The sequence below is a fragment of the Carcharodon carcharias genome, chromosome 10, assembly GCF_017639515.1.
Source record: "Carcharodon carcharias isolate sCarCar2 chromosome 10, sCarCar2.pri, whole genome shotgun sequence".
In the NCBI taxonomy this organism is placed as follows: Eukaryota; Metazoa; Chordata; class Chondrichthyes; order Lamniformes; family Lamnidae; genus Carcharodon; species Carcharodon carcharias.
The window spans coordinates 164,556,163-164,576,257 of record NC_054476.1 but is presented as its reverse complement, the minus strand read 5'-3'; the positions used below and the strand labels follow the sequence as shown (position 1 = coordinate 164,576,257).

The 20,095-nt window shown below is 42.0% G+C and overlaps 1 protein-coding gene across 2 annotated transcripts in view; it reads right to left on the bottom strand.

The window, feature by feature from the left end:
• acaca (acetyl-CoA carboxylase alpha) overlaps positions 1–20,095 on the bottom strand; it is a 303,263-nt gene that overhangs the window by 15,740 nt on the left and 267,428 nt on the right. For both annotated transcript variants that reach the window (XM_041197029.1, XM_041197030.1), the window contains one exon: positions 10,904–11,058. In XM_041197029.1, coding sequence (XP_041052963.1) covers positions 10,904–11,058 — 155 coding nt within the window. The remainder of the gene's footprint in view (positions 1–10,903; positions 11,059–20,095) is intronic.

The following is a 20,095-nucleotide window of genomic DNA, read 5'->3' as shown; positions in this document are numbered from 1 at the left end:
GCTCACTGATGCTCAGTTTGGGTTCCGCCAGGGCCACTCAGCTCCTGACCTCATTATATGCTTAGTCCAAACATGGACAAAAGAGCTGAACTCAAGAATGAGGTGAGTGACTGCCCTTGACATCAAGGCAGCATTTGATTGAGCATTGCATCAAGGAGTCCTAGCAAAACTGGAGTCAATGGGAGTAAAGAGGAAAACTTATAGTGTAAGGGTGTTTGGCATATTAATGGTTAATGAGAGACTGGAGAACAATACCGCCCACAATGTGATGTAAAGAGGGCATGGAGCAGGCATGATCTAGAGACTTGTGTAGAAGCAAGCATGGAGTTAGCTCATAGCGTGGGCTATACTTTGTGCATATGTACATTGTTATGTGTTACTAACGACCAGTTACTGTTCAACCATACAAGCCTCTGAACCCCTTTGTGAGACCCACTGAACAAACCCGGTACAACATGGTGGTAGCTAATGAAAGGACCTAGAACCCCAGAGAAACTGGATCAGGACCCCAGAATCTGAAGAACTAAAGGAACAGCATCCTGAGCTGACTGAAGTGCACCTGATTCGAAGCTGCATCTGGAAATCACCTAGAAAGGAGCTCCATTGCAGACATGGAGACCAAAGGGCAGCAGGAAAATCCACTGTACAGCTAAAGGATGCTACCAGAACACGTGGAGATCCATTGTGAATCCCCATTGATTGCAGAGTTGAAGGGCCTAGCAAAGGTGAGCAAAAATTCAATTCTAACACTGAACTAGCCTTTAAAAGACTTCAGGGAATTAATCAGTCAGAGCAGTCTGTTTTGTCAATCACCATGGTCAGCCCAGGTTCAGAGTCGGTGCCATGTCCATTGAAAAAAAACAAAGTTTTAAAAATTCAGCCAAAGCCGGAAATCACCTTTTAATTGCCCTAAAATACTCCTAAAAATTTCTAAAGGGTCCAAATCTTTGATCAAAAAAATTCGCTGCGAGAAATCGATCTATTTGAGGTCAGGTCCGTGATCGCTGCGGGAACCTGCCAAAACCCAACAAGCTTGGGAAGATGATATGAAAAACAGTTACTGCAACACCATCATTAAAAAGTGCAACAGCATTTAAAGTTGTACTCCCCTGTGTTGAAAAGCAGCAATGGATAATAAGTCAACCTTACCAGTTCAATTTGGGCTGATCCAAGGGCCAGACCAGGCATAGAATTGGGGACTTTGGCAAAAAAGAATTTTTAAGGTACAGGAGTACAACAGGATTAAGTGGGAAATCAGAGGAAGTCCAAGTTAATACTTTTTATACTTCTTTGGCAAACTTGCTGATAACGTAATCCTAATGCAAGATATTGATGAATCCTCAGCCAGCTTTGATGAGGTATTAAAAGTCTCTGACAAGTATTTTAATCCTTAAGTGGTGGAGCGTGCAGAGCTTAAAAAGAGGGATAGAACGCCCCCAATAAAGCAACGCAAGGGAAAAAGATAATACCCAAGCAAACCACACAAGGGTGGCAAACCATGTCTGCGCAATGAAGTGCACAAGCTGAAGACATTAGTGCAGAGGAAAGGAGGCAGGAACCAGCCGAATGGCTTAGAAATAGGTCTTTTTTGAAAATGCTAACATATTACCCAAGCTGCAACAGCAGGCAGCAGTGCTCAGCCAGCTAGCTTTGATTGACGGGAAAATCACAGAGCATTCCAAGCTTCAGGTGGATTAAGAAAAGACAGAAATGAGATCAGAAAATTTTCATATCAAAGCTGAGTTGAAAGACTTGAAACACAAGATTCAAGCAGAGTATGTATCTCTCAGCACGCATGAAAAACTAAAGTCTCCAATGAGTCAAATTGTTCAAGATTTGAACAAACAAATTTCTGAAACATCATAACGGTAACAAGGAGGTTTGAAAGAAACACAAAAGATTGAACGTAGAGAAAAATGTAGTAAGCCAAAATCTGAGTTGTGTGCAGAATCAGTATGTATCTACTAAAAAACACAAGGTGGAAATAGCAATTCCGAATTCTATTGTTGGTAAATCGAAGAGGGAATTGGAATAACTCAACCAGAAGTACAGCCAGGCACAACAATGCGTACTCAAATAAATTGCTGCCTTGAAATACTCTTGAAGAATCAATATATGCCATTGGAAAAGCATGAGGAGTTAAAAAAGATGTTAAATGCTACTTCAGAAAATGCTGCGTTGGAACCATCAGTAGCAACAAAGTAATGCCACAGAAGCTTAGAGTGAGAAGGCAAGAGCTGAAGGAGGAAATAAACAGTTGAAATAACAGTGGATTGTCTCAAGCTCTTCAACAGGAATGTACTGTAACTATATTCCCTCTGTCAGTGCCTGGATGTCTGACTGCAGGCAAGCATTTTCCTATTGTGATCTTTCACTTTGCAGTTTGACTTCTGCATACTTCCTTATCATTTCTTCCATCTGCTCATCCCTTTCACCCATAGCATCAACAAACTTGCTTTCCACTTCTTCACATATCTCTTTGGAAATGTAATATTTTTCCAGGTTTTCTTTAAAAGTCCAACTGTTTTCCTCAGCGCTGCAGTTCTTCTCTCGGATCAAATTTTGCATCAAATGCAACAGGAGTACATAACCCTAAGGTAGCATGAAGAAATGAAGACTACCTTGAGAACAGAATGAAGGAAAAGCAAAAGTTGAAGAGACTCTGTTCAATCACAAGAAAACTCAAGAAGAAACAACTGAACTTCACAAAGAAAAGGAAAACCTGTCCAATGAGCTTCACACACTCCAAGGATCCCTCAGTTTAATTTGTTCCTCTGGAAAATGAAGAGAAGCAAAATCAATTTAATGTCACTCAGAAAAAACTGAAGAACCAAATGGCAGAGAAGACTCAGCAATGTCCTATATTCCAGGAGGAAGCCAAGAGGTACAAGAAAGGAAGAAAGAAAATATCGCTGCACAACAGTTTTGGGATTGCAGGAGGAAAAGGCGAAGATGAAGAATTCGTGTACAGGAGCAGCAAACAGTAGAAAACTTGCTGCTTCAATTTGGGTGTTAGAAAGAATTCACTACCACTTCTGCAGCATACCCAATTGAAAGTCAAAGTTCTCACAAAGGAGAGTAAAGAGGCTCAGAACCAATTAGCAGAAGTAAAATTACAGAATGTGAGCTTGGAGAATAGCATAGAGTAATCAGGCTCTGCTATGGAAAAACTGTTCAGTGCAGAGAACCAACTTTCACAGACAAAAGATGAGTTTGCTAATGAAAAAATGTGAACTGTTGAGAACACTGGAGTGTCGCTCACAGCAGTAGAACACTTCAATAAGGACATAAAGCGTCTAAATGATAAACTTGCAGAATCAAATTTAACAAAGATAGATCTTCCATTAGAACTTGATGAACTTCAAGTATCAGAAGTCCCTATTAAGTATCGTAAAAAATGCCCGGAACAGGAGATTGAATTACTGATGAATCACAAAAGTTGGTTGAAAGCAGGATTAACAACCGAAACTGATGAAACGTTGGAACTTCCAATCTGAAGAACATGAAAGATGAGATGCACAGTCTGGAACAGCAAATCCAGACTTTAAAAGCAGAAAAGGAAAATTCTAAGAAACAGATTGAATGAATTGAAAGCATCTAAGGAGCAAAAGATTCCGAAAATAACTGAATGCCCAGGTGAACTTGTTAAGCATGTATTGGGGTTCTACAGACAACTCTGAAGCAAAGACAACTGAACTCATCAGGGTAGTTGCTGAGCTGAATGGAAAAATTAATAGGCTTGGAAAAGAATTGGAAAATAAGTGAGTAAACAAATGTTTAGGTGAAATTGTGAAACGGGTGAAAATAAAGGTTCCAGTTTTGAAACATCAACTTCCAGGAAGAACATGGTTGACCCCACAGAAAAAAGAAAACCTAAGTCTACTCTATCAATGAACGGAGTGAACATTCCCTTTAGAAGGAATGGGACAAGCCTATGGTGTCCAAGCAAAGCAGCTAGGTTGTCGATAAGGAAAAATTCAACGTCAAGCAGCGCAAGAAACTAATCAGATGGAGACAACCAAGTGCCAGGAACACAGAATACTATGATTTCAACTTCAAGCCAACAAAGCTTGTCCAAAGCAACTGAGCTTACCACTCCTCCAAATATGACCAGAATGAGATTTGGAAGAATTATCAAGCCTCCAGACCTTGTGAATTTATTAAGTCAGAGACTTGAGGTGGGGACAAAGGGCTACGTATAAAGATAGATTGTACAGTAACTATGTTGGGCAAAGACTTGGGTGGAGGGAGGTGTAGCATAAGGGGGTTTGGCATAGTACAGGCTAATGTGGGACTGGAGAACACTACCGCCCACAGTGTGATGTAAAGAGTCACATGACAAGCACTTGAACGGGCAGGTTAGGACATGGAGCTGACATGACCTAGGATGTTCGCTGATGACTGCGCAATGTTTAGTACCATTCACGACTCCTCAGATAATGAAGCAATCAATGTCCATTTGCAGCAAGACCTAGACAATATGCAGGCTTGGGCTGATAAATGGCAAGTAACATTCGCATCACAGAAGTATAGGGCAATGACCATCCCCAACAAGAGAGAATCTAACCATCTCTCCTTGACATTCATTGGCACTACCATCATTGAATCCCCCACATCGTGGGGGTTCCCACTGACTAGAAACTGAACTGGACCAGCATATAAATATTGTGACTACAAGAACAGGTCGGATGCTGGGAATTCTGCACAGAGTAACTCACCTTCTGACTCCCCAAAGCCAGATTACCATTATAAGGCACAAGTCAAGGGGCGTGATGGTAAACTCTCCACTTGCCAGGATGAGTGCAGCTACAACAACACTCGAGAAGCTCGACATGATCTAGGACAAAGCAGCCCATCCACCACCTTAAACATTCAATCCCTCCACCACTGATGCACAGTGACAGCAGAGTGTACCATCTACAAGATGCACAGCAGCAACTCATCAAGGCTTCTTCGACAGCACCTTCTGTCATTGCCTGACACTTGTGTGGTGCGAATGTTACTTGCCACTTGTCAGCCGAAGCCTGGATAATGTCCAGGTCTTGCTGCATTTGGACATGGACTTCTTCAGTATCTGAGGAGTTGTGAATGGTGCTGAACATTGTGCAATGATCAGTTAATATCCTCACTTCTGACCTTATGATGGAAGGAAGATCATTGATGAAGCAGCTGAAGATCGTTGGGCCGAGGACACTACCCTGAGGAACTCCTGCAGTGATACCCTGGAGCTGAGATGACTGACCTTCAACAAGCACAACCAACTCCCTTTGTGTATTAGGTATGACTCGAACCAGTGGAGAGTTTTCCTCTTGCTTCCCATTGACTCCAGTTTTGCTAGGGCTCCTTGATGCCACACTCAGTCAAATGCTGCCTTGATGTCAAGGGCAGTCACTCCCACCTCACCTCGTGAGTTCAGCTCTTTTATCCATGTTTGAAGCAAGGCTGTAATGAGGTCAGGAGCTGAGTGGCCCTGGCGGGGCCCAAACTAGGCATCAGTGAGCAGATTACTGTAAAGCAAGAGCTGCTTGAGGGTGCTGTTGACGACCCCTTCCATTACTTTTCTGACGAACAATGTCAATCCCCTCACTATACTGTTCCCTACGTTCCTGTTTTGCACCACCCTGTGTACCACATAAGAACATAAGAAATAGGAGCAGGAGTAGGCCATTCAGTCCCTCAAGCCTGCCCCGCCATTCAGTAAGATCAGGGCTAATCTGCCCAGGGCCTCAATTCCTCTTTCATGCCAGCTCCTCATATCCCTCAACTCCCCAATATTTCAAAAGTCTATCTACCTACTCTTAAAATACTTTCAGTGATCTAGCCTCCACAACTCTCTGGGGTAGAGAATTCCAGACATTCACTACCATCAGAGAAGAAATTCCTTTGCGCCTAAGTTTTAAATAAGTGTCCCCTTATTCTGTAACTATGGAAACATCTTCTCAACATCTACCCTGTCAAGCCCCCACAGAATCTTGTACATTTCAATAAGATCACCCCTCATTCTTCTAAACTCTATTGAATAAAGGCCTAACCTGTTAGCCGCTCTTGATAAGTCAACCCCTTCATCCCAGCAATCAGCCTTGTGAATCTTTTTTGAACTGCCTCCAATGCCAATATATCCTTTCTTAAATATGGGGACCAAAACTGTACACAGTACTCCAGGTGCAGCCTCACCAACACCCCGTACAGTTGTAACAAGACTTCCTTATTTTTAAATTCCAACCCCCTAGCAATAAAGGCCAAAATTCTATTTGCCTTCTTAATTACTTGCTGCACCTGCATGCTAACCTTTTGTGTTTCATGCACAAGAACAGCCAGATCCCTCTGTGCTGCACTTTTTAGGAGTCTCTCCCCATTTAAATAATAGTCTGCCTTTCAATTCTCCCTACCAAAGTGCATGACCTCACACTTTCCTACATTAAACTCCATCTGCCAAGTTTTTGCCCACTCACTCAACCTGTCTATATCCCCTTGCAGATTCCTTACATCCTCATCACAACATGCCCTCCCACCTATTTTTGTATCGTCAGCAAATTTGGATACATTACACACTGTTCCTCCTCCAAGTCATTAATATGGTAAATAATTGAGGTCCTAGGATTGATCCTTGTGGTACTCCACTACCTAAGTCTTTCTAATCTGAAAAAGACCCATTAATCCCAACTCTGTCTTCTGTGCGTTAACCAATCCTCAATCCATGCCAATGTATTACGCCCAATACTGTGAACTCCTATCTTGTGCAATAACCTTTTATGTGGTACCTTATCGAATGCTTTCTGGAAATCTAAATACACTACATCTACCTTTATCAACTCTACTTGTTATATCCTCAAGAACACTAGCAAATTGTCAAACATGATTTCCCTTTCACAAAGCCATGTTGACTCTGTTTGATTACATTAAGCTTTTCTAAATGTCCTGCTATTTCTTCCTTAACAATGGACTCTAGCATTTTCTCAATTACAGATGTTAAGCTGACTGGTGTATAGTTTCCTGATTTTAATCTCCCTCCCTTCTTGAACAGGGGCATCACATTAGCAGTTTTCCAATCTGCTAGGACCCTCCCGGAATCCAGTGAGTTCTGGAATATTTCGACCAATGCCTCCACTATGTCTGCAGCCACTTCCTTTAAAACCCTTGGATGCAGGCCTTCAGGCCTGGTGACTTGTCTGCCTCTAGTCCCATTAGTTTGTCAAATACTTTGTCCGTCGCGATAGAGACTGTTACAAGATCTTTCCTTGCTTATCTGATATGTTTGGGATGTTTATAGTGTCCTCCACCGTGAAGACCGATGCAAAATATTGGTTTAAATTATCTGCCATTTCCCTGTTCCCCGTGATCAATTCTCCAGTCGCATCCTCTAAGGCTCACTTTAGCCACTCTCTCTCTTTTTATATAGCTATAGAAGCTTTTGCTGTTTGTTTTTATATTTCTTGCCAATTTACTTTCATATACAATTTTCTCCTTCTTTATTAGCTTTTTAGTCATCCACTGCTGGTTCCTAAAAGATTCCCAATCCTCTGGCCTACCACTAGTTTTCGTCGCTTTGTATGCCTTAATTTTTGATTGGATATTCTCCTTGTCTGCCTTTGTTAACCACGGTTGGTTCATCCTTCTCATTGAGTCCTTTTATAATGGGATAATTTTTTGCTGAGCATTATGAAATATCTGCTTAAATGTCTGCCACTGCTCATCCACTGACCTCCCCCTTAGTCTATTTTCCCAGCCCACTTTAGACAACTTTCTTCATACCCCTGTAATTGCCCTTATTTAAGATGAGGACACTCAAACCGTTGAGGATGGTTTGAGACCAGAGTTATTTGCCCTCAAACTGAATTTGAAATTCTACCAAGTTCTGATCGGTACCCCGTAGAAGATCATTAATTAAGATATCTCTTAGTAATCCCACCTCAATACACATTACTAGTTCTAAAATAGCCTGTTCCCGGGTAGGTTCTGCAACGTACTGCTCTAAGAAACAATCCCTGATGCACTGATGACTTTTTAATCATTATTACTCATCTGGTTCTAATTTCTGCTGCACTCTTCTGCTTATATTTTCTGCCCCTTCCTATCACACTTTTATTATCGTTTGCCTCTTCACTATTCTGCACCTCTGCTCCCTCGTTTCTTTTAGATTTTTTAAATTTCACTTCAATTGAACCCTCCCTCCCACTAATTAGTTTAAAGTCCTATCTACAACCCTAATTATATGATTCTCCAGGACATTGGCCCCAGCGTGGTTCAAATGAAGCCCGTCCCCCCAGTGCCTTGTTCAGTCAGCTCATCCACCCTGCAGCCCCCACTCTAGTCCAAACAAGCTGAAAGAACCTCAAATGTGTTGGGCAATTGCAGAAGCTAACACTCCTGCCTTCTGGGTCTCCTTACCTGCCTCAGCTGCAGTCACACTCTCTTGTCTCTGACCACTTTCCAAATCAAAAGACCCTATCCTAAGGGGTGTGACTTCTTCCTGCTACAAAGCATCCAGGTACCTTTTGCCTTCCGTTGTCTGCAGTTCTGCCTCCAGCTCAAGACTCTGAGCCGAAGCTCCTCAAGCTGCGGACACTCACAGCAGATGAGTTTACCCTGGATCACACTGGTATCCAGAAGATCCCACATGCTGCAGCCATGACACATTGCCTGTCCTGCCATCAATATGTGTTTCAATTAACTACTTAATTACTTGATTCGATTATTTACTTCATTTTATGTATCCTATTAATCTTACTACAAATTCCTGTACTATTTTAAACCTTAGGAATAGAATAGACCTGACCCACTCGCCAGATACTTACCAGATACTCACCAAACAGCGCTTCTTCCCTTGTAGAACAAGAACCAATTCCTACAGGGTGAGAATGTTGGAAAACACAAAGGAGCACCTCCCTCCCCTCACCAAACTCCCAGCACTCCATTGAGGTTGCACTCCAGTATACCAACTTGATGAAGCTACGAACAGGGCTACAAACATGCTAAACAGAAAACGCAGCATGCTGTAGGCAGAGTTAAGGAATCCCACAACCCATTGATACAATCAAGTTCTGTAGTCCTGCCACATCAACGGTGAACAATTAAACAACAAATGGAAGGAGAAGGGTCCATAGGCATCTGCATCCTGGATGATGTTGAGGCCCAGCACTTTAGTGCAAAGAACAATGCTATAGTATTGGCAATCATCTTCAGGCAGAAATACTAAGTGGGTGATCTATCTTGGCCTCCTCCTGAAGTCTCCAGGTCCACAGAGGCTAGTCTTCAGCTACTTTGATTCACCCGACGTGATGAAGAAACCCCTCAGTGCACTAGGCACAGCAATAGCCCCAATAAATGCCAGATATAAACTGAAGATATGTGCGTCAGAACTCGCCATACCCTTAACCAAGCTGTTGCAGTACAGCTACAGCACTGACACCTACCCTAACAATGCATAAAATTACCCAGCAATGTCCTGTCCACAACAAGCAGGTCAAATCATGATCTGGCCAACTATTGCCCCAGCAGCCTATTCTCAATCATCTGCAAAGTGAAGGAAGATATTGTCAATGCCACTATCAAGCGACATTTACTCAGCAATAATCTACTCATCAATGCTTAGCTTGGGTCCCACCAGAACCACTTGGCTCAAAATCGCATTACCGCTTTCGTCCAAGTATGGACAAAAGAGGCAAGGTGAGAATGACTGCCCTTGAAACGAAGACAGCATTCGACCATGGGTGGCACCAAGAAGTCAGAGCAAATTGAAGTCAATGGGAATCAGGGGGAAAACTCTCCAATGCTGGAGTTGTGCCTTGCACAAAGGAAGATGGTTACGGTTGTTGGAGGGTAAATTGTCTCAGCCCCAGGACAGTGTCCTAGGCTCATCCACCTTCAGCTGCTCCATCAGTGACCTTCCCTTTATCATAAAATCAGAAGTGAGAATGCTGATGATTGTGCACTCTTAACTTCCATTTGTAGTTCCTCAAATAAATGAAGTAATACTTATGCCACACCAGTACCAGGCAATGACCATCTCCAATAAAACCACAGATGTGCAAATGCATTACCAAAACCAAATCTTCCATCATTAAAACTCTATGGATTATCATTGTCCAGGAACTTAACAGGACCAGCCACAGCCATATTAATACTGTGGATACAGGGGCTGGTCAGAGGCTAGGAATTCTGTGATGAATAACTCACCTTCTGACTTTCCAAGGCACAAGTCAGGAGTGTGATGGAATACTGCCCATTTTCCTGGATGAGTGCAGCTCCAACAACATTCATGAAGCCCGACACCATTTAAGACAAAGCAGCCTGCTCGACTGGCACCTCAATCACCACCTTAAACATTCAATCCCTCCACTAAGGGTGCACAGTAGTAACAGCATGTACTATCTACAAAATGTACTGCAGCAACTTGCCAAGGCACTTTCAGCAGCACCTTCCAAACCCATGGCCTCCAGCACCTAGAAGAAGAGCACTAGACTGCAAATTCCCCTCCAAGCTACACACCATTCTGACTTGGAACTAATCACTGCTCCTTCACTCTCACTGGGTCAAAATCTTGGAAATTCCTTCCTAACAGCTTCGCGACTATACCTTCACAAGAACCTCAGCGATCCAAGAAGGTGGCTCATCACCACCTTCTCAAGGGTGATTAGGGATGGGTAACAAATGCTGGCATTGCCAGTGATGCGCAATCCCATGAATGAATAAAAAAGACCACTACTTTCAATTTTCTCTAGCCAGAAGGGGGTCGTACCACAAGAGAACATTCTGGTTCCTACTACTGTGACATGTCTTGAGAATCACTGACAGAAACGTTGTAAATGTCGGTCTTCTGTTTATGGCACCAGTAGGATGCTCAGTATTCGAAAAAGACTTCACTCCAAAATATAGAGCAAGTGGAATAGATCAGCTCACTCACCGTGATGACCCCTTTCTCTTGCATGCGGCCCGGTGTGTCATGAAGGTCAGCAAACTTCACAGCAACCTGATGGTAAATGGGTAATAGAAATTCCTCTCTTTCCTTCAATTTTGTTTCCAGCTCCTTTCGCTCAGAAGGACTCAGCTCTGGGGTGCCTGCGGTGAAAGAAATATTTTTACTTAAAAGATGGCAATAAAAGCTTTGTATGGATCTGAGCACACAGACACCAATTTGACAGACTTTTAGTGCTTGGGTCTCCATCTGCTCCACCATTACTTTTGTCCTCCGCTGAAAGCACCACTCTTGCTGAGTATGTCTCCGCACAGGACTTCGGTCTCTATAGCATCTCACATGGGTAGCTATTCTTTACATCTGAGCCTAGGCTGGCGGTTCAATTATGTCAAGGAAGGGTGGGGTAGTAGAATCATCAAAGCTGAAATGCTGTTCACACCAGAACCAATGCAAATCATACATGAATTAACAGGCAAATGATACTTCAAATAAAAAAGTAAATTTTGCTTTAAATAGTCGATACAGCAAAGATACATCCTGCATCACTCCTCACTCAAATGTGACACTATGTAGCTCCATAATATTCTTTATTCCTGTAGGGTAGGAGTCGTATTTGACAACAGCTTTCACCTTTAAGTTTCATAGGTACAATTATCATCATGAAGGCACACTTCTATGAACCCTCTCTCCCTTGGGTCGTCACAGTCCTAATGGTATAGCTTTCCAGAGTTCTTTTTCAACCGACCAAACAACAGCCAGTTCTTCAGCGCCTCTGAGCTATTCACACAGCTTTCCAGGTTTTTGACATTTTTAGCCCGCTCGCACAGTACCTCCAAGAGCTCCTGTCTCCTATTCTACCAAACAGAAAAGCAGACCTCTTCCTGAGAGTGATTTGCTTCTTCTCCTTAAGAATTCTTTGCGTTCCTCTTACTGTCTGTCTGCTTTCTCTTTCTGCCTGCATCTGCATGCTGATTACCTTCACAGTCCAGCTCCTCTGCTTGTAGCTCTCCTTTGTGTCTGCAGCACTCCTTAGTTTCTGCAGCCACATAGCTTCATTCTTAACTTCCTTCCTGTTGCTATTGCTTCCAGATCAAGATCAATATTTCTTATTATCCACAAAAATTACAATTGATCCCTTTACAATTTATGCAATCTCTTAAAAATCCTTTTCAAACAATCTTAAAAACAATTACAGATTCCACAGACTGTCTAAAGAACTTAGTAATTTTTGTTACTGTACTGCTTCCAGGTCAAAGGTGGTCCCAAAAGCTGCAGACCTCATAGCCTGTACAGCTTGGTAACAGGACAGGCAGGTCTGCCACCCATGAGGCCCTATCCTTGAATGTTTCATAGTGAACAATGATGTAATCACTACTCTGAAACATAGTAATATGGCTACTTCAATACTCAACACAAAAATATATCAGGTGCCCTTCAGTAAATCTGTTACTTAACAATACTACATTCTGATCACCATTCAGTGAGATCCTGCATCAAGAGATTAGAATGTGTTTAAACTGATGACATCAATTTATGTCATTTTGAGCTGCCAAGAGAGTCAAAACAAATACTGCCACTATATTTAGTCCTATTCAGTTGATGAAAAGTTTGACAATTAATTTCTCTGTGTGATACAGTTGACATTCTCAGTGTCTCTGTCTTGTTTCCCTTTAATAACAGAGCAACGAGATGTCAGTTCTTTCACCTCGCAGCTGTGCGACGTTTGCAAACAGAATGATCAGCCTCATTTAAAGCTGCGTGACACCACAATATGGGACGATGACTACCGAGCACTTAGAGGCTATTAACCAAAATTAGCACTTAAATATTCCACTCCCCTTTTCAAAACAATTCTGTTGGATTTAATTGAGAGAACAGTGGGGGGAAAAACATCAATATGCAAAGTAGACACAAAAAATGTTCTATGAATTCATATTTGACACTCCGTGTCATTTTTATAATCAGCCATTTGAACTTTATCATTTTTCTCTCCCTGAGCTCTCTATTCTAGATCTTTTATGCTCTTTTAGGATCTCACTTTAATTTTTCCTAGAATCAAGAACGTTGAAATCAAGACTTGTCAGATTGAAAACACCCAAGCTTGGTGACAGCTAGCTCATTCTCCCACTTTTATGTTCAGTGACAAGTGCTGGGCTTCATTTTTATATAAAACATCATCGAGCTAAATGCATGGGCCCTGCTGTGTGTGGTTACATTATTAAAAACTCAGTTCTCTTACAAATGCCATCCTAATAACAGAACTGTGCCTGGTCTACACCATGTACAGGATTCCTCATCCTCTGTTCTACTCTTCTCAACTTTGACTGTGATCTGCATTAATGGGGTTCAACCCTTCATTTAAGTTTCTCATTTTAAAAAAAAAGTACACACTCCTCGAATCTGTGCTCTTCTATATAATCTCACACTGAAAATAAAAACAAATTTCAACATTTTTCCCCCCCACTCAGCAGAAAGCATCTGTCAAGAACTGCTTAGTACACAGGTAGCATGCTGTTCCCAGGAGATTTGCACCTTACTGAAGTTGCTTTCATATCTATTGGTGCAAAACTTCATCCAGTTTAAGGACAGCAAAAACATCTGCTTTTACATTCAGAATGGAAAGCTGGTCCCCTTCAGCACACTGACCTCTCCTTTTTACCGACACCCACAAGCTGCTCTTATGACTTTCACTTTCTGGGAGATCTACTGCTGCTGGTTACACTGCCAAATCTGTCTGTCTCAATTCAGAGACTCTCAGGCTCGCAAAAACTGGTCTAAGAGCCAACTGCAGAGGTCAGGAAGCTGGATGTAGCAGTGTAACTAGAATCCAAATTAACTGAAAGTCACAGAGCAAATATTAAGTGCCAGCTTAGTCATTTCCATGGGTCTACGATGCCATCAGGCTAATGAAGCAGGGATTGTTCACATGACTTATGTGCCACTGACTGAAGGCATAATTTTCAACTACGTCACCTGGGCAGCAGCCTGACTGAACAGATTCTCCACCCTTTACAGAACCAAATTTAATTTCATTCCACTAACATTAATATAGGGTTATTACCCAGGCAGCAAAGTTGAAAATTAACCCTTGGGGTTCCCTGCATTCTCAGAGCGTAAAAAGCATTGTGAAATGAATGGAAAATCTACTTGAACTGTAGTTTCAAATGTCCTTATCTCTTCAAGTGGATTATTGTAGGTTAACCATTAACATAGAAGAGGAAATTCTGTTCATGTCTAATAGTTAGCAGAAATAAATCTTTTCATTTTAACTTAAAATGCAAAATGCTCTCCTGCAGAGATGTTGCTAATTATCCGGTATGCAAGGTTTCAGCCAACAGTTCCCAAAGCTGTCACAGTCATCTGGGGACAAAGGACTACTAATGATCGCCAGTGAATGGCTGCAACCAAGTCAATGGAAGACATCCTCTTTAAAACCAGTTAGACCTTGCCTGAAAGCACTGGACCTGCAGAATACTGAATGCCTGTGTGATGCCAAGATGTGAACAAAACTAATAACAAAATCATTCAGATCATAAAGGTTTTTTTAAAACAGTGAACTTACACTGAGTCCTAATGCAACTCCAAGATAGTGCAGAACGGAAAACAATTTCACACTAATTGGCATTTTCAATCTTTTAAAGAGGGAATCACTATGGTGCAGTGGGGCTATTTTCATTTTGGATACAATGCAGGCTGTTGAAGAACAGAGGCAGATTGACCTGCGCCTACTCCATTTGTACCTGATCAGGAGCTCTTGATGCTGTAAACAAGGTGCTATAACTGGAAAATGAAAGGAGATAAAGGGTTTCCGGTGACAAGTCTTACACTTCTACTAAAATTCATCATCGTACTATGGAAAACGTGGTTGTGAAAAAGATTGAGCAGAACCTGCACTTACACAGAAAAGCATGTGAAGTATAGCACTGAAGAATCTGAATGGATGTATAAGAAAAGCCTAAGATGCAGGTACTTGAACATGTATCGGGAATTGCAAATGTACAGCAAGGCAAGCTGGACTGAATGTATTTTATGCTCCTAATGATACTTCTCTTGTTGAAGAAGCAGCCCAACCATCCAGACTAATGGTTTAGGTAATATTAACAAATATGTCGATGACCATTTTCTGCTCAATTTAAAACTGGGTTGCTTTAAAGATTTTTGCTGCTCCAACCCTGTTCTCTTGGAAAATAAACAGCAGTGAAAGAGAAGGCAGAGAACGATTATGCAATGATTGATCCCCTTTGAGACTATTTGTTGCTCACAATCACTATTGTAAAACTAAGCTCTTGATCAGCCACAGAAATGTGTCTACAATTAAGTCACTAAAGAGGTTTCATATCTTTCCCACTTCATGCTAGCAGTTCTAAACAACTGATCAAAATACTCCAGTAGTCTACAGTGATCCATTTGATCAATTAACTCTTTGGCCACTGGCTTTTCTTCAAATCAATTTAAAACACAATTTAAAATAATTCACATCATTACCAGTTCCTCAATGGCAAAGTGGAAAAATATACTGCAATGTGAAACTGAGCCACACAGTCAAGTAGGTTCCAAGTTTTGATCCCTGGTCTGTGTTCTGTCAAGACACCAAGGCAGTGGTAGAGGTGTTACAACTGGTTTGAAAACCCCTGAAATCTTTAGAAAGGAGAGGAAAATTTTCTTCCTAGCCTGTGTGTGCATGTGAGAGACAGAGAGAGAGACAGACAGAGAGAGAGATAGATAGAGAGAGAGAGAGAGAGAGAGGGCGAGAGAGATAGTGAGTACTGAGGAGCAATCCAATGCCCATGTAATCATAGTGGAGAGGAGATGAATGAGAAATACACTTCTTTTGTTTCTGTGGCTGCCGGGTGAGGCCAGAATCAGAATCAGCTGTTATGTCCCTTACCTCCGAACACTGACTGCCTAAATTCACTTATGATGAATTGTAACTGGGGGCAGGTGCAAGAGAACAGCCGGCACCCATGGAACAATTCCCCAACAAGCGTTAATACTTCCAGGAAAGGATGTTACGTGTAGGGAAAACAAAAGTTTTAAGGAAAAAATACAACAGAATCAACCAGCCTAGCACGTTTGGATAGCAGACAGACTTACGCAAAATAAAAGCAAAATACTGCAGTTGCTGGAAATCTGAAATAAAAACAGAAAATGCTGGAAAAACTCAACAGGTCTGGCGGCATTTATGAACAGAGAAACAGAGTCAATGTTTCGAGTCTGTATGACTTCTTCAGAACTGAAGAAGCTCTGAAGATGTCATACAGACTCGAAATGTTAACTTTGTTTCTCTCTCCACAGAGGCTGCCAGACCTGCTGAGTTTTTCCAGCATTTTGTTCTTATTCCAGAGACTTACCTATGTCTGTATCAATGTTGGCTCTGTATCCTTGTAAAAAATTAATCTGATCTCTTGCCCTGATTGATTGGCAATACGGTGAAGCAGATTTGAGTCAGCTTGATGTGACTGGTTTATGTTTGTGTACTTTTCCTTTCCGTAAGAACCTCAGCACGTGTTGCTAATTTAATGCCACATTCAGCAAATCCACAGAACCATCAGTTATACAGCTCTAGGAGCTATACCTGTACAAGGACCACAACACAAATGAGGCTCTCCAGGTAGGTAGAGCTTGGCAAGCCAAATTAAATGAGCCTTGGAAGTAACAAAGTAATAGGGCCTTTAAAAAATAATTTGTGTTGTTGAGGATCCCTATGGTGATGCCGTACCGTGAAATTTCAAAGCAAAAACTTGTGCTCTGCTTTCTCTTGCACTGAGTTTCCTAAACTTAACTAAGCCATTAGGGTTAGATAGTAAAAACAGTGAAACTGATCAGCTCAAAAAATCAGAGGCAAAAAAAGTGTCAATTACACTGCCTTTGTGACTGAGTGGGTTTCACTCAATAAGCATCGGCATAAGATGCATCTGAAACAAACTTGTTCAAACTTGTTCCGATTTATAATAAAGAAGTTCAGATTTCATCATAAATCTTAATCTCTGATCACTTTTGCGATGAGGGAAACATTAAAGTTTTTCCTACAACTATTCAGCTTTGGGTATGGCTTCCCAAGACAGTTCCCATTTCTGACTGGGTTTCAACCATTTTCATTTTAAAATGATAGTTACTGGATTTGAACAGTTTCAATCAATCTGCATTTCAGGTAATTGGGTCCAGCTTCCACTTTTCATGCATCTTTAAATCACTGCTTTCCACCCCAGAAATTTTTGGCCAAGTCAGGATGCCAGGGTATCCAAGACTGACAGCTGGTATTCAACTTAATGGTAAAGCACAGCTATGATTTAGCATAAAACGCCCTTTACGTTCCCAAATGTGTCTCAGCACCAACCTCAAAAGAGCACACCTACTGCATCAGTTTTTAATCTAGTGACGAATTAAAGTCAGTTTCCTATGCTGTGGGTGCACGCCAACTGGGAACTGGACTGAATTTACTTATTTTTAAAACAGAAATTGTATCTTAGTACATGAAGGCAAAGGAAGCTAATATCCAACAGGGGGAAAAGCTCTTTATATTGAGGTTAGTTGAGTGCTGGCATTGCAATGTTCAAGTATTGTGCAGGTATCAACAACCCCAGATTAAGCTCGCTCCAACTGCAGCGGGCCAACACTAGGAGAATGTGGCAATTTTTTTCAAACCAATTCTGCCCAGTAAACCCAGCATGTTTACTTTGGGGTGCTCCACCAATATGAAAGCAATGAAGAGAAAGAGAGAGAGAGAGAGAGAGAAATTTCAGTGTTAACTCAGAGGTAGCACCCTCGTCTCTGAGTTAGAAGGCTGTTGATTCTAGCCCAACTCTAGAAACTTTAGCGGACAATCAAGATTGAAGACCATCAGATAAAACATTAAACTAAGGCCCTGTCTGTCTATTCAGGTGGATGTCAAAATTTCCATGGCACGATTTGAAAAAGAACTTTGAGCTGGTTATTCTCAAGCAACAGTCCTAAAATATTTATCATTGTTACTTGCGAGAGTTTGCTGTGAACAAATTAACTGCCAGGTGCCCCTACGTTACAACAATGACCAAACTTCAAAAGTAATTAATTGGCTGTGAGGCACTTTGGAACAACATAAAAATGTAACAGGTTATACCCAAATGCACGTTATTTCATTTGCCGATCATCAACTGGTTCAACAGACTGTCTAATCAGCTATAACAAGACATTTGAATTTGTACCATTCACTGAGTGCTCCTGGCTACTTAGGGCTTACAATGAAAAAATACCTCATGTTTTAATTTTCTAATCATTCATGGGAGGCGGGCATTGCTGGCAAGGCAAGCATTTATTGCCCATCCCTAATTGGCTTGGAGAAGCTGGTGATGAGCCACCACCTTGAGCCATTACTGTCCCTGTGGAGTAGGCACACCCACTGTGCTGTTAGGAAGAGTGTTCCAGGATTTTGATCCAGTGGCACTCAAGGAACGATGCCATATTCTCAAGTAAAAATAGTATGGGACTTGGAGAAGAATATGGAGGTGGTGGTGTTCCCAAGCACCGGCTGCCCTTGTTCTTCTAGGATGTAGTTGTCATAGGTTTGGAAGATGCTGTTGAAGAAGCCTTGGTGAGTTGCTGCAATTCATTTTGTAGATGGTACACTGCTGTGTACTGGTGCTGGAGCAAGTAAACGTTTATGATGGTGGATCGGGTGCCAACCAAGCACGTTGTTTTGTCCTGGATGGACAAGTCAACCAGACAAATGGGGAGTATTTCAGCGCACTCCTGACTTGTGCCTTGGGGAGTCAGGAGAACAGTTATCCATAACATAATTCCCAGCCTCTGACCTGCTCTTTAGCCACAGTATTTATGTGGCTGGTCCAGTTAGGGTGGGTGGGTGAGCTGAGGCGGATGCAGAGATGCTTCAGTGTGATTTGGACAAGTTGAGTGAGTGGGCAAATGCATGGCAGATGCAATATAATGTGGATAAATGTGAGGTTATCCATTTTGGCAGCGAAAACAGGAAGGCAGATTATCTGAATGGCTTTAAATTGAGAAAGGGGAATGTGCAACGAGACTTGGGTGTCTTTGTACACCAGTCGTTGAAGGTGCAGCAGGCGGTAAAGGCAGCAAATGGTATGCTGGCCTTCATAGCCAGAGGATTCCAGTACAAGAACAGGGATGTCTTGCTGCAATTGTACAGGGCCTTGGTGAGACCACACCTGGAATAGTGTGCAGTTTTGGTCTCCTTATCTGAGGAAGGATGTATTTGCTATAGAGGGAGTGCAGCGAAGGTTTACCCGGCTGATTCCTGGGATGGCGAGACTGACATATTGAGTCGATTAGGATTATATTCACTGGAGTTCAGAAGAATGAGGGGGGTGGGGGGGAGATCTCATAGAAACATATAAAATTCTAACAGGACTAGACAGGGTAGATGCAGGAAGGATGTTCCCAATGGTGGGGAGTCCAGAACCAGGGGTCACAGTCTGAGGAGATGCAGTAGACCATTTGGGACTGAGATGAGGAAAAATTTCTTCACCCAGAGTGGTGAGCCTGTGGAATTCGTTACCCCAGAAAGTAGTTGAGACCAAAACATTGTATGCTTTCAAGAAGGAGTTAGATATAGCTCTTGGGGCGAAAGGGGTCAAAAGGTATGGGGAGAAAGCGGGAGCAGGTTATTGAGTTGGATGATCAGCCATGATCATAATGAATGGCGGAGCAGGCTCGAAGGGCAAATGGCCTTCTCCTGCTCCTAGTTTCTATGTTAAGTCTTTGGCCAATGGTAACCCCTGGGACGTTGATCATGGGGAATTCAACGATAGTAAGGGTGGTGCATATCAAGGGAAAATGGCTAAATTCTCTATTTTTGGAGGTGGTCATTTGCACTGTACAAGTGCCAAGCAATGTGCCAGTTATCAACCAGAGCTTGAATGTTGTCCAGGTCTTGTTGCAAGAAGGCATGGACTGCTTCACCATCTGAGCAGTTAACCAGAGATATGAAGTCTTATGGGCAGGAACCTGCTAATCGGAGTATGAAGTGACATACAATTTAAATACAATCACTCTATGATTATTTCAATATGTTTGATTGGCAGTTCTTTTGAACTTCACAGGTAGTTACTTAAATTCTGCTTGGTCCCAACTGAAGTATGTAACCAGCCTATTTGTTTTAAATTGAGAGAATCTATCTGGAGTCTTTGAAGAGAATCTATATGTTGCCTTAGAAATGGAGTT